We start from the raw sequence: 15,962 nt of genomic DNA on the forward strand, positions 1-15,962 counted from the left end.
GCCCCCTTAAGTTAATACTTTGTAGCGCCACCTTTTGCTGCGATTACAGCTGTAAGTCGCTTGGGGTATGTCTCTATCAGTTTTGCACATCGAGAGACTGACATTTTTTCCCATTCCTCCTTGCAAAACAGCTCGAGCTCAGTGAGGTTGGATGGAGAGCATTTGTGAACAGCAGTTTTCAGTTCTTTCCACAGATTCTCGATTGGATTCAGGTCTGGACTTTGACTTGGCCATTCTAACACGTGGATATGTTTATTTTTGAACCATTCCATTGTAGATTTTGCTTTATGTTTTGGATCATTGTCTTGTTGGAAGACAAATCTCCGTCCCAGTCTCAGGTCTTTTGCAGACTCCATCAGGTTTTCTTCCAGAATGGTCCTGTATTTGGCTCCATCCATCTTCCCATCAATTTTAACCATCTTCCCTGTCCCTGCTGAAGAAAAGCAGGCCCAAACCATGATGCTGCCACCACCATGTTTGACAGTGGGGATGGTGTGTTCAGCTGTGTTGCTTTTACGCCAAACATAACGTTTTGCATTGTTGCCAAAAAGTTCAATTTTGGTTTCATCTGACCAGAGCACCTTCTTCCACATGTTTGGTGTGTCTCCCAGGTGGCTTGTGGCAAACTTTAAACGACACTTTTTATGGATATCTTTAAGAAATGGCTTTCTTCTTGCCACTCTTCCATAAAGGCCAGATTTGTGCAATATACGACTGATTGTTGTCCTATGGACAGAGTCTCCCACCTCAGCTGTAGATCTCTGCAGTTCATCCAGAGTGATCATGGGCCTCTTGGCTGCATCTCTGATCAGTCTTCTTCTTGTATGAGCTGAAAGTTTAGAGGGACGGCCAGGTCTTGGTAGATTTGCAGTGGTCTGATACTCCTTCCATTTCAATATTATCGCTTGCACAGTGCTCCTTGGGATGTTTAAAGCTTGGGAAATCTTTTTGTATCCAAATCCGGCTTTAAACTTCTTCACAACAGTATCTCGGACCTGCCTGGTGTGTTCCTTGTTCTTCATGATGCTCTCTGCGCTTTTAACGGACCTCTGAGACTTTCACAGTGCAGGTGCATTTATACGGAGACTTGATTACACACAGGTGGATTGTATTTATCATCATTAGTCATTTAGGTCAACATTGGATCATTCAGAGATCCTCACTGAACTTCTGGAGAGAGTTTGCTGCACTGAAAGTAAAGGGGCTGAATAATTTTGCACGCCCAATTTTTCAGTTTTTGATTTGTTAAAAAAGTTTGAAATATCCAATAAATGTCGTTCCACTTCATGATTGTGTCCCACTTGTTGTTGATTCTTCACAAAAAAACACAGTTTTATATCTTTATGTTTGAAGCCTGAAATGTGGCAAAAGGTCGCAAAGTTCAAGGGGGCCGAATACTTTCGCAAGGCACTGTAACTAAGCTGTTTGGTGCAGTATTTCTCAAGTGAAAAAAGTAGCATGAAAACAATTTGTCTGTCGCTGAACACTTAGCTGAAGAATCCCTACTGTTGACCAATGACGACGAAGGGGTGTAGATTTTGGCTACGAATTTTGGCTTGCCTCGAGAATTTGGGGATTTGTACGAACAGCCGAAACCCCCCCCCGAAGACCAAAACGAACAAAAGCGTCACAAAATGACATCATAATATATGCACAAACTGTTCCAAATTGTTTCAGATGGGAAGCATGCCTTTGGGTTCAGGAAGGACAGAAGATATCGAGGACGCACGCACACACAATGCACACACACACACACACACACACACACAAAACACAAAACAGAGGAGAGCTAGCCATTCACTGAGTAGGAGATTAGGCTTCCCAGAAAATGTCAGCATAGCACCTGACCAGAAACATGTAGCCATACTACGTTACTCTTAACAGGATGTCTCCTTGTAGGGCTGATCGGAGACATTGTATGCCTGTGTGTTTGTGCGTGGGTGAATAATGCATCCCATATTAAAAGAGACTAAAGAGAGAAAAACAGGGAAGAAGACATTCATCCATGTCTGTTTCTCTCTGAGTTTGGCCCTTCAAAGAGCACTTTCATGATCCATTCCTCCCAGAGAGGAGAGGAAGAGTGGACCACACACAGAGGCTGAAATGCCATAGAAATGAACCTGTATATTCCAATAGGAGTTTAAAGTGTGTGGGTCCATGTGTGTGTGTCCATATATATGTGTGTGTGTGTGTGTTCACAGGGAGTTTGCCAAAGAAAGAGAGCGTGTGGAGAAGAGGCAGGACTTTCTAAAGCTGCGCAGACAGCAGCAGATAGAGAGAGAGCTGACAGGATACCTGGAGTGGATATGCAAGGCAGGTCAGGCTCACCTCCACTTTTTCTAATCCGTGTGTGTTTTCCACATTTTGTTACATTACAGCCTTATTCTAAAATGGATTAAAACATTTCCCTCATCAATCTACATACAATACCCCATAATGACAAAGCGAAAACAGGTTTTTAGTGTATATTGAGTGACATTTCAGATGTATGTGTATGGGGACAGAGAAAGAGTTAGTTATTTAACTCGTTAGATGATTTGTTAAGCCAAATTTTACTCCTGAACTAATTTAATCTTGACTAAACTAAGGGGCTGAATACTTATGCTTTTTTTAGTTATACACTTCTTTATGATTATAAAAAATAAAAAAAAGCCCCCTTTTTCTCCCCAATTTCGATCTTGTCTCATCGCTGTAACTCCCCAATGGGCTCGGGAGGCGAAGGTCGAGTCATGCTCCAAACCCGCCAAACTTCGCTTCTTAACACCCGCCCGTTTAACCCGGAAGCCAGCTACACCAATGTTTCGGAGGAAACAACATTCAACTGCCGACCGAGGTCAGCCTACAGGCACCCGGCCCGCTACGAGTAGTCGCTAGAGCGCGATGAGCCAAGTAAAGACCCCCCTGGTCAAACCCTCCACCAACCTGGATGACACTGGGACGATTGTGCACAACCCTATGGGACTACCGTTTTAATCCCACTTTGTAACACAATAAAATGTGAAAGAATCCAAGGGGTCTGAATACTTTTGCAAGGCATGTGTGCGTTGTTACTTTAAATGATGGTGATGTGTATGCACTGTACATGGGTATGTAGAGTCTTAGAAAAAAGGGCCCTACCTAGAACCTAAAAGGCTTATTTGACTGTCGCCATAGTAAAACCCTTTGAAGAACCGTTTTTGGTTCCAGGTAAAACCCTGTTGTTCCAGGTAGAACTATTTTCGGTTCCATGTAGAACCTCTTCCAAAGAAAAATCCAGAAGGGTTCTCTCATGGGGACAGTAGAAAAACCCTTTTGGAACCCTTTTTTCTAAGAGTGTACAGTGTGTGTGTGTGTGTGTGTGTGTGTGTGTGTGAGAGCGCGTGTGAGCGTGTGAGTATGTGTGTGAGTATGTGTGTGAGCATGTGAGTATGTGTGTGTGTGACGTGGTATATAACCCTGTCCTCTCCTGTTCCAGAGGAGGTGCTGCTGGAGGAGGAGGATGAGAACGCGGAGGAGAAGTCCCCTCTGGACGGTGCGTGGTACAAGAGGAAACATAACCTCCCAGGTGAAAAGCGGGCTAGAGGTCCACACTGTGGCCTTTACCATGGTACACTACTGGACTACCATGGTACCTTATGGTAAAACAGGGACAGTTAGATACTATTCACCATTCTCATGAATTAGCCTCGCCCATTTTCAGATTCAGACTATGTTGCACCATGTCATTCTGTGGTATATAAATCGCTCAATTCGATTCATGCCATATTCAGGGTTCCATGAATGTGGTCTGGTTCTCTTTCACCTGGGTTATAGGGAGTAATACACTATTACAATGTGATAGAGTATCAATGAGTGATTACTAAGATCCAGGGAGACTGCTGTAATGAGATGCTTGTCTCATCCTCTCTCTCTATTCGGTCTTTCTCGCCCTCTATTTCTATCCTTTATTTCTTAAACTTTCCATCTATGTATTCCCCTTCACTCCACTCTTCTTGCCCTCTCTTCTTTTTCCCTCTTCTCTGTTGTGGGCGGTTATCTTCTTGTTCTCTATCACTACCCCCCCCTCTCTCTCTTCACCTCTCTCTCTTCTATCCTTCCCTCTTCTTTCTCCCTCTCCCCTTCTCTCTCACTCCCCTCCTCTCTCTTCTCTTTCTCTGTCCTCTTCTCTCCTTCCCTCTTCTTTCTCCCTCTCCCCTTCTCTCTCACTCCCCCTCCTCTCTCTTCTCTTTCTCTTTCCTCTTCTCTCCAACGTGGACGGTTCTTCCTGCTCCATCTGGAGTCCAGTCATGTCCCAGCTGTTACTCCCCCCAGCCCCCTGCAGCCGCATGTTGTGTTATGTCCATACTCTCAGCCAATTAGGTCTGGTGTGGGAGCCAGGGTTAATTAGGGGGATTTAGAGAGATTACTTAATTGGATTAGGGCTGTACGATACATACGCGCACACACAAACACACAAGCACAAATCTACACACACACTCACACACATTTCTCAGGTTAGATGACAGAACTGATGGCTTGTCTACATATTTTGTCTACATCTTCCTTTGTTTAATAACTTAATTACATGATGCAGATTGTTATGCCACTGAATAATATTGTTAAAGTTGAAAATGTTGACGTGGCCAAGGGATATTGAAGTGCAGGTTCAAGTTCTATTGACACATGCACAAGTACAGTCAAATGCTCAACTTGCAAGATCTACACAACAGGCAGTAATCAATGTCAAAATAGTATAATTCATAAAATAACACATTTATATAATAAAGAAAACATGAGAAATAAGAAACGTTTTAAAAGTTTTTACAATGTGCAAGAATACTGGAGTATATGAAGTAGATATGTAATGTTTCCACCTCGCCCATCTGAGTGCAAGCGAGCTAATATAAGACAGGTAAATTGCCGAACCTGACGTTAGGGCTGGAAAATGCCAGTGTAGCTGTTTTTACATGACAAATTTGCAAAATAATGTGCGTTTGACACTAGCACCGCCTTAACGCCAGCCGGAAGGGTTTTGTATACTAGTAATATACTAGTGGTAATATATACAGTACCAGTCAAAAGTTTGGACACATACTCATTCAAGGGTTTGAAGACATCAAAACTATGAAAGAACAGATATGGAAACATGTCATGTTAAACAAATCAAAAAAGTGTTAAATAAATGTAAATATATATTTATTTGAGGTTCTTCAAAGTAGCCACCCTTTGCCTTTGACAGCTTTGTACACTCTTGGCATTCTCTCAACCAGCTTTGTGTGGAATGCTTTTCCAACAGTCATGAAGGAGTTCCCACATATGCTGAGCACTTGTTGGCTGCTTTTCCTTCACTCTGCGGTCCAACTCATCCCAAGCCATCTCAATTGGGTTGAGGTCAGGTGATTTTGGAGACCAGGTCATCTGATGCAGCACTCCATTACTCTCCTTCTTGGTCAAATAGCCCTTACACAGCCTGAAGGTGTGTTTTGTGTCATTGTCCCTCAACAAACTTCACTGGACATTATGCAAACTGGAAACCACATATCCTGAGAAAATAATGCAAAAATAATTTAGTCCGATAAGGTGACTGAGTTCATAAGGAAGTGTGTAGGAAATGTAGTACCCACTGTGTCTATTAAAACCTACCCTAACCAGAAACTGTGAATAGATGGTAGCATTCGCGCGAAGCTGAAACGAACCATCACATTTAACCATGGCAAGGCGACTGGTAATATGTCAGAATATAAACAGTGTAGTTATTCACCCCGCAAGGCAATCAAACAAGCTAAACGTCAGTATAGAGAGAAAGTGTAGTCTCAATTCAACGGCTCAGACACGAGACGTATGTGGCAGGGACTACAGACAAAAACGGACTACAAAAGGAAAACCAGCCACGTCGCCGAGACCGACGTTTTGCTTCCGGACAGGCAAAACACATTCTTCGCATGCTTTGAGAGTAACACAGTACCACCAACGCAGCCTGCTGCCAAGGACTGTGGGCTCTCCTTCTCTGTGGCCGACGTGAGTAAAACATTTAAACATGTTAACCCTCGCAAGGCTGCCGGCTTTGACTGCATCTCCCTATCCCAGTCTGCTGTCCCTACATGCTTCAAGATGGCCACCATTGTTCCTGTATCCAAGAAGGCAAAGGTAACTGAAGTTAATGAATATCGCCCCGTAGCACTCACCTCTGGTATCATGAAGTGCTTTGAGAGACTAGTCAAGGTTCATATCACCTCTACCTTGTCTACCACCCCCTAACCCACTTCAATTTGCTTACCGGCCAATAGATCCACAGACGATGCAATCAACACCATAGTACCCTCCAAGTTCATCATCAAGCTGGAAGCCCTGGTTCTGAACCCTGCCCTGTGAAACTGGGTCCTGGACTTCCTGACGGGCCGCCCCCAGGTGGTGAAGGTAGGAAACATCACCTCCACTCCGCTGATCCTCAACACTGGGGCACCACAAGGGTACGTGCTCAGCCCCCTCCTGTACTCCCTGTTCACCCATGACTGCATGGCCATGAACGCCTCCAACTCAATCATTAAGTTTGCAGATGAGACAACAGTAGTAGGCTTGATTACCAAAGATGACAAGACAGCCTACAGGGAGGAGGTGAGAGCTCTGGGAGTGTGGTGCCTGGAAAACAATCTCACGCAACGTCAACAAAACGAAGGAGATGATCGTGGAGGTAAGGAAACAGTAGAGGGTGCACCCCCCTATCTACATCAATGGGACCACAGTGGAGAAGGTGGAAAGTTTCAAGTTCCTTGGTGTACACATCACTGACAAACTGAAATGGACCTCCCACACAGACAATGTGATGAAGAAGGTGCAACAGAGCCTCTTCAACCTCAGGAGGCTAAATAAATTTGGCTTGTCATCTAAAACCCTCACACATCTTTACAGATGAACAATTGAAAGCATCCTGTCGGGCTGTATCACCGCCTGGTACGGCAACTGCACCGCCCGCAACCATAAGGTTCTCCATAGGGTGGTGCGGTCTGCCAAATGCATTACCGGGGGCAAACTACCCGCCCTCCAGGACACCTATAGCACCCGATGTTACAGGAAGACCAAAAAACAAAAGACATCAACCTCCTGAGCCACTGCCTGTTTATCCCGTTATCATCCAGAAGGTGAGGTCAGTACAGTTGCATCAAAGCTGGGGCCGAGAGACTGAAAAACAGCTTCTATCTCAAGGCCTTCAGACTGTTAAACAGCCATCACTAGCACATTTGAGGCTGCTGTCTATAGATACAGACTAGAAATCACTGGCTACTTTAAGGAATGGAACACTAGTCATTTTAGTAATGTTTAAGAACCACACATCACTCATCTCATCTATACTGTATTTATACTATTATATGGTATCTTAGTCACATAATAATGTTTACATATCTGGCATTACTCATCTATGATATGTATGTATGATATGTACAGTTGATGTACATACACCTTAGCCAAATACATTTAAATTCCCTGTCTTAGGTCAGTTAGGATCACACTTTATTTTAAGAATGTGAAATGTCAGAATAATAGTTGAGATAGTGATTGTTTTCAGCTTTTATTTCTTTCATCACATTCCCCGTGGGTCAGAAGTTTACATACTCAATTAGTATTTGGTAGCATTGATTTTAAATTGTTTAACTTGGGTCAACCATTTTGGGTAGCCTTCCACAAGCTTCCCACAACATGGTGGGTGAATTTTGGCCCATTCCTCCTGACAGAGCTGGTGTAACTGAGTCAGGTTTGTAGGCCTCCTTGCTCGCACATGCTTTTTCAGTTCTGCCCACAAATTCTCTATAGAATTGAGGTCAGGTATTTGTGATGGCCATTCCAATACCTTTTCTTTGTTGTCCAACTTTGGCAGTATGCTTGGGGTCATTGTCCATTTTGAATACCCATTTGTGACCAAGCTTTAACTTCCTGACTGATGTCTTGAGATGTTGCTTCAATATATCCACATAATTTTCCATCCTCATGATTTGATCTATTTTGTGAAGTGCACCAGTCCCTCCTGCAGCAAAGCACCCCCACAACATGATGCTGCCACCCCCGTGCTTCACGGTTGGGATGGTGTTCTTCGGCTTGCAAGCCTCCCCCTTTTTTCTTCAATCATAATGATGGTCAATATGGCCAAACAGTTCTATTTTTGTTTCATCAGAGCAGAGGACATTTCTCCAAAAAGTACGATCTTTGTCCGCATGTGCAGTTGCAAACCGTACTCTGGCTTTTTTATGGTGGTTTTGGAGCACTGGCTTCTTCCTTGCTGAGCGGCCTTTCAGGTTATGTCGATATAGGACTTGTTTTACCGTGGGTATAGATACTTTTGTACCGGTTTCCTCCAGCATCTTCACAAGGACCTTTGCTGTTGTTCTGGGATTGATTTGCACTTTTCTCACCAAAGTATGCTCATCTCTAGAAGACAGAACACGTCTCCTTCATGAGCGGTATGACGGCTGCGTGGTCCCATGGTGTTTATACTTGCGTACTATTGTTTGTACAGATGAACACGGTTTCTTCAGGCGTTTGGAAATTGCTCCCAAGGATGAACCAGACTTGTGGAGGTCTACAATTTTTTTTTCTGAGGTCTTGGCTGATTCCTTTTGATTTTCCCATGATGTCAAGCAAAGAGGCACTGTGTTTGAATGTAGGCCTTGAAATACATCCACAGGTACACCTCCAATTAACTCAAATGATGTCAATTAGACTTTCAGAAGCTTCTAAAGCCATGACATAATTTTCTGGAATTTTCCAAGCTATTTTTCCAAGCTAAGGCACAGTCAACGTATGTAAACTTCTGACCCACTGGAATTGTGATACAGTGAGTTAAATAATCTGTCTGTAAACAATTGTTGGAAAAATTACTTGTGCCATGCACAAAGTAGATGTCCTAACCGACTTGCCAAAACTATAGTTTGTTAACAAGAAACTTGTGGGGTGGATGAAAAATGAGTTTTAATGACTCCAATCTAAGTGTATGTAAACTTCCGACTTCAACTGTATATACTGTTTTCTATACTATTCTACTGTATCGTAGTCCGTTCACTCTGACATCGATCGTCTATATTTATGTAGTCTTAATTCATTCCTACTTAGATTTGTGTGTATTGGGCATATGTTGTGTAATTTCTTAGATATTACTTGTTAGTAATTACTGCTCTGTCGGAGCTAGAAGCACAAGCATTTTGCTACACCGGCAATAATATCTGCTAATCGCTTGTATGTGACTATTGCATTTTGATTTGATTTGAAGAAACTTTAAAAGTTATTTTAGTTTTCCCCATAGACTGACCTTCATGTCTTAAAGTAATGATGGACTGTCATTTCTTTTTGCTTATTTGAGCTGTTCTTGCCATAATATGGACTTGGTCTTTTACTAAATAGGGCTATCTTCTGTATACCACCCCTACCTTGTCACAGCACAACTGATTGGCTGAAACGCATTAAGAAGGACAGGAATTCCACAAATTAACTTTTAACTTTGCACACCTATTAATTGAAATGAGTTCCAGGTGACTACGTCATAAAGCTGGTTGAGAGAATGCCAAGAGTGTGCAAAGCTGGCATCAAGGCAAAGGGTGGCTACTTTGAATAATCTCAATATAAAATGTATTTTTTGGTTACTACATGATTCCATGTGTTATTTCATTGTTTTGATGTCTTCACTATTGTTCTACAATGTAGAAAATAGTAAAAATAAAGAAAAACCCTTGAATGAGTAGGCGTGTCCGAACCTTTGACTGGTTCTGTATATCATACAAGGACAATATTCACAAATTCTATGGCACAATGTCAGAGTCATGTCTCAAGTGTACAACTAATAAGGCCTCAATAATCCATGCTTTCTGGGAATGCTATATAGTCCAGAAGTCGTGGGAAGACCTAAAAAGTTGGCTGTCAGAATGATTACAATGTAAACTTACATTGAAACTTACATTGAATCTGTCTCTCTGCATATTTCAAGACATGGCATATGGGGCTGTAGTGAGATACTCAATGACCTGGACAATTCTTTTCTCATCACTCATCTTGAAGAACGTATACTAAGTATTTGGAAGTCAGTCAATTCGCCATCATTGACACACTTTGGAGGGAATCCAGGACTTTTGATTGGAGAAGCATCCAACCTTCACTGTGGGCCCGATGTTGGCAAAGCATTTCATGATGAAGCCGGTGACGAGGGTGGTTAGATCGACAACGCTATCGGTGGAGTCCCGGAACATGTTCCTGTCAGCGTTAGCAAAGCAGTCCTGTAGCATTGCCATCTATTAGGACGACCATTTTTCAATGGAGCGCGTCCTGTTTACCTCCTGTTTTGAGCTTTTGTCTATAAAGGGGAAGCAGGAGTATAGAGTTGTTGTCAGATTTGCCGAAGGGGGACCAGGGAGGGCCTCGTGTGCTTGCTTGTGACTAAAAGTGATCCAGGACTTTATTACACCGAGTGGCAAAGGAGAATTGTGTTAGAAGTTGGGCATCACTTGTTTTAGTGATGCGGAATTATATTATTTGCATCAAGAAAAGCAAGCTTTGGGTGCATGGTTTCCTGCATGTTTATAGCCTCGTACAGTTCGTCAAGTGCCAGCTTTTTGTTGTTTTCCTGAGCTGGAATGGATACAGCAGTTATGATAACAGAGGAAAACTCTCTCGGGAGGTAGAAGGGTTGGCATTTGACCATCAGGTATTCACCCAAGACGGGTGAACAATAGGTCGAGACTATCACTAGAGTCAGAACACCAGTTTGTTGATGAAGAGACATATCCGTCCCCCTCTGGTTGTCCCTGAATCCGATGTCCTGTCCCCTCGATGAATATCTTGTACAAATGCCATTTTTCAGTAAAACAGAGGAAAATGTAGTTACGAGCGTCACGTTGATAGCAAATCCGCAATTGGAGGACATCCATCATATCAAGTGACTATTCACATTGGGGTTATGTGCCTTCCTCAAGGGCACATCGACAGATTCTCCTTGTCAGCTTCGGGAGTTGAACTAGCAATCGTTCGGTCACAGGAACCCTGCTCTAACCACTAGGCTACTTGCTGCATGGAGTGCAGGTGACTGCATTGTGCAAATGCCAAACATTGCTGATCGAGCAAAGATACAGTTGCTGGAAGGGATGGAGAGAAATGAAAGGACAGATTTATAGGTAAAGATCCAAACGCTGGAGCGTTGTCAATCTGTCTGTCGTTCTATTAAACACCTTATCGGTTCTCTCTATTTCACCATTTACTCATAACTCTCCAGAGAATTAAGATGTTCCTCCGATCCTCATTCATAGAGAACATAAGCAGAGCTCATTTTGCCTCTGAGCAGAGCATTGAAGAGGTACTCTAGATTCTAGAAGGGTTGTAGAGCTTTTGTGACATTGACGGTCATGTGACGATCACATTCATGCACCGCAGTTTTTAATTTCAAGGCTGACTTGAAGCGGAAGCTAGAATCGGTGAATGAAAAATGTGATTGATGCCCACTATTCATTGCATCCAATTAGCCCACATATATGGGGGAGGGGTATGGCGGGTGTGTGTGTGCGTGTGCGTGTGTGCGCTTGACAGCACATACATATGTGTGTATGTAAATGTCCATGTGTGTGTACATATCCTTACTCCTGCCTCTCTGCTGTGCTGTGTGTGTGCAGTGTTGAAACGAGGCAAGGTAAAGAAGAGTAAGAATGACCTGATTGGTGCTGAGGAGGGAGAGGATCACTTCACTGACATGTCCTCTGTTGGTAAGACTCAACCGTCCTGTACTCCTATCTGACTGACCAGTCAACTGTCTGACTGACCCCAATCTTCACATTTGACCATAACTGACTAAATCAACCTTTGGCTAACACTGACCTTTTAGATAAGTTGAGCTTGTCCTCACAGCTTGTACCGTATCTAGGCTATTGGGAAAAGGTGTCATGTTCCCTCTCTGGTGACCTTTGGCCTATTAAAATGTTTTCCTATTCTTCATGCATCTTTTTAATGCCTCGATGTACTTAACTGTTATCTCTGGTATGTAAACACAAATAACAACACTGACAGTATCAGAGTCAGAGGTTTAGCTTGTTTTACTGATTCTTTGTATCAAATCAAATTGTATCTGTCACATACGCATGTTTAGCGGTGTAGTGAAATGCTTGTGTTTCTAGCTCCAACAGTGCCGTAATATCTAACAATTCACAACAATACACATAATACACACACACCTAAAAGTAAAAGTGTCATGGGGATGCAGGCTTTACACAGTCAAATCTTATATCAACATTTTTCCTGTTCTAGACTAAAGATCCAATTTCACTCTCATTGAGGCAGATTACATAACCTTTTAATGCAAAAAAATTGCACATTTTCAGAGTGGAAAGTGAGAATTGAGGATACATTTTTGCCTTAGTCATTTGCGTCTTATCCATTTTAGTCTTAGTCGTGAAGGTCTTTCAATTAGCAAAGAAGCTTGGATTTATTCAGGTGGAATGTAGAGCGAGAGTCTAAATATGGAACTTCTAGTGCGGTTGATTACAGCCTGAAGTAGCCTCAATACTCTTATACTGTTCCCCCTCAGATTCAGAAATACAGACTTAATGCTGGATGCCAATAGTTGTCCAATAGTTGTCCAATAGTTGTCCAATAGTTGTCCAATAGTTGTCCAATAGTTGTCCAATAGTTGTCCAATAGTTGTCCAATAGTTGTCTTTGTAAACTATTAGAACATGTGATATAATGTTCAAATCACCCTAGACTTGCGGATGATGACTTGATAATGATGAACAGTAAATCCCTTTAGGGAATGTGACGTGATGTACAGCATGATACACCTTTCTGTGCTGACTTCCCTACTTTCCCTAGCCCCCCCAGGCTCTCCGTTTGGCCGAGCCAGTGTGAAGAGCAGTAAGCTGGAGAGCTCGTCCTACTTCCGCCGCAAGGAGAGGAGAATGCGTTTCTTCATCCGTCGCATGGTCAAAGCCCAGAGCTTCTACTGGATAGTACTATGTCTGGTGGGCCTCAACACACTGTGTGTGGCCATCGTCCACTACGACCAGCCTGAGTGGCTCACCACTGCCCTCTGTAAGTCACACACACACGTGTGTATGCACACCAGGCACGTGCACACACACAGATGCCTACACACACATGCACAAATACACACACATTCACAATTAAATGGATGATTATTAGTAGCTGATGCATTTAGTCATTGATGGTTCTCCATCCCCCCTGGAACCCCAGACCTGGCAGAGTTTGTGTTCCTGGGTCTGTTCCTGTCTGAGATGAGCCTGAAGATGTATGGCCTGGGAGCCAGGAACTACTTCCATTCCTCTTTCAACTGCTTCGACTTTAGTGTAAGTCACCATAAATGCCTGTGCAATACCTTTAAGAGCTAATTCATCTGTCTCAGATACAGATGCTTACTTAATTTGACTTACATGGCAACTGGATACATTTTTTATATGATAATTAAATGTTGAATTGTTTGATGTTAAATTTTGAATTGAATCAATTGATTGAATTGATTGGTCCTCTGTAGCTCAGTTGGTAGAGCATGGTGCTTGTAATGCCAGGATAGTGAGTTTGATTCTCCGGACCACCCATACATAAAATGAATGCACTCATGACTGTAAGTTGCTTGGGATCAAAGTGTCTGCTAAAAAGTATTTAGACCCCTTGACTTTTACCACATTTTGTTACGTTACAGCCTTATGCTAAAATTGATGAAATAAATAAAAATCCTCAGCAATCTACACACAATAACCCATAATACCCCATTAAAAACAGGTTCTTAATTTTTATTGCAAATGTATTAAAAACAAAAAACAACTTAAGTATTCAGACCCTTTGCTATGAGACTCGAAATTGAGCTCAGGTGCATCCTGTTTCCATGGATTATCCTTGATGGTTCTACAACTTGATTGGAGTCAACCTGTGGTAAATTCAATTGATTGTACATTATTTGGAAAGGCACACACCTATCTGTATAATGTTGACAGTTGATCAAAAAACCAAGCCATGAGGTCGAAGGAATTGTCCGTAGAGCTCCGAGACAGGATTGTGTCGAGGCACAGATCTGCGGAAGGGTACCAAAAACATTTCTGCAATATTAAAGGTCCCCAAGAACACAGTGGCCTCCATCATTCTTAAATGGAAGACGTTTGGAAGTCCCGGCCAAACTGAGCAATCGGGGGAGAAGGGCCTTGGTCAGGGAGGTGACCAAGGACCCGATGGTCACTCTGACAGAGCTCCAGAGTTCCTCTGTGGAGATAGGAGGACCTTCCAGAAGGACTACTATCTCCGCAGCACTCCACCAATCAGGTCTTTATGGTAGAGTAGCCAGGCGGAAGACACTCCTCTGCAAAAGGCACATGACAGCCCGCTTGGAGTTTGCCAAAAGGCACCTAAAGACTCTCAGACCATGAGAAACAGGATTCTCTGATAAAACCAAGATTGAACTATTTGGCCTGAATGCCAAGCATCACTTCTGAAGGGAACCTGGCACAATCCCTATGGTGAAGCATGGTGGTGGCAGCAGCATGCTGTGTGGATGTTTTTCAGCAGCAGGGACTGGGAGACTAGTCAGGATCGAAGCAAAGATGAACGGAGCAAAGTTCAGAGAGCTCCTTGATGAAAACCTGCTCCACATTGCTCAGGACCTCAGACTGGGGCGAAGGTTTACCTTCCAACCGGACAACAGCCTTAAGCACACAGCAGAGACAACACAGGAGTGGCTTCGGGACAAGTCTCTGAATGTCTTTGAGTTGCCCAGGCAGATCCCAGACTTGAACTCAATCGAACATCTCTGGTGAGACCTGAAAATAGCTGTGCAGTGACACTCCCCATCCAACCTGACAAAGCTTGAGAGGATCTGCAGAGAAGAATAGGAGAAAATCCCCAAATACTGGTGTGCCAAGCTTGTAGCGTCATACCCAAGAAGCCTCGAGGCTGTAATCACTGCCAAAGGTGCTTCAACAAAGTACTGAGTAAAGGGTCTGAGTACTTATGTAAAAGTGATATTTCCATTTGAAATGTTTAATAAATTAGCAAAAAATGTATTCATTATTGTTTTTGCTTAGTCTTTATGGGGCATTGTATGTAAATTGATAGGGGGGAAAAGTCATATTTTAGAATAAGGCTGTAACTTACCAAAATGTGAAAAAAGTTGAGGGGTCTGAATACTTTCTGAATGGACTGTGTGTATATATACAGTACCAGTCAAAAGTTTGGACACACCTACTCATTCCAGGGTTTTTCTTAGTTGTTTTACTATTTTCCACATTGTAGAATAACTGACACAACTGATTGGCTCAAAGATGGAGATGGAAAGATGGAAATAAATTCCACAAATGAACTTTTAACAAAGCACAACTGTTAATTGAAATGCATTCCAGGTGACTACCTCATGAAGCTGGCACCAAGGCAATATTTGAAGAATCTCAAATATAAAATATATTTTGATTTGTTTATAAGTTTTTTGGTTACTGCATGATTCCATGTGTTATTTCATGGTTTGATGTCTTCGCAATTATTCTACAATGTAGAAAATAGTCAAATTAAGAAAAACACTTGAATGAGTAGGTGTGTCCAAACTTTTGACTGGTACTGTATAATCAGTGACAGTGATTAGCTGCTGAGTAGCAAGTAGTAGCTACTTTGTTACAGTAGGTCTTTCGCCTTTTCTCCTGTCCTCTTCTCCACAGGTGATAATAGGGAGTATACTTGAGGTGGTGTGGTCTATGATCAAACCAGGGGCATCCTATGGCATTAGTGTGCTGAGGGCTCTTCGTCTGCTCAGGTTGTTCAAGTTTACCAAGTGAGTGAACACACATTTCTCATACAAGATATCAACATACATTCAGAATCAAATGTGGTGACAATATGAAGAATTTTTCCTCATAGCAATGTTTAGCATTGTCCCACTCTGTCAGTCTATAATCCTATTAAAGTTAGATTGCAATCATTTTATACTCACTAGATTAGTCAATAATCATGTGATTCACAACAAAAATGGAAAATGTGGATCTATTT

At 42.5% G+C, this 15,962-nt stretch overlaps 1 protein-coding gene across 1 annotated transcript in view; it reads left to right on the plus strand.

Annotated features, from left to right (window-relative positions):
• Positions 1–15,962, plus strand: part of cacna1b (neuronal-type voltage-gated calcium channel subunit Cav2.2) — a gene marked incomplete at both ends in the record, with an annotated part of 126,808 nt that overhangs the window by 29,752 nt on the left and 81,094 nt on the right. The window contains 6 exon segments of the mRNA NM_001124629.1: positions 2,202–2,317; positions 3,455–3,511; positions 11,601–11,690; positions 12,792–13,010; positions 13,173–13,285; positions 15,635–15,747. Coding sequence (NP_001118101.1) covers positions 2,202–2,317; positions 3,455–3,511; positions 11,601–11,690; positions 12,792–13,010; positions 13,173–13,285; positions 15,635–15,747 — 708 coding nt within the window.

Source organism: Oncorhynchus mykiss, chromosome 5, assembly GCF_057628025.1.
Source record: "Oncorhynchus mykiss isolate SJ-2025 chromosome 5, ASM5762802v1, whole genome shotgun sequence".
Classification (NCBI taxonomy): domain Eukaryota; kingdom Metazoa; phylum Chordata; class Actinopteri; order Salmoniformes; family Salmonidae; genus Oncorhynchus; species Oncorhynchus mykiss.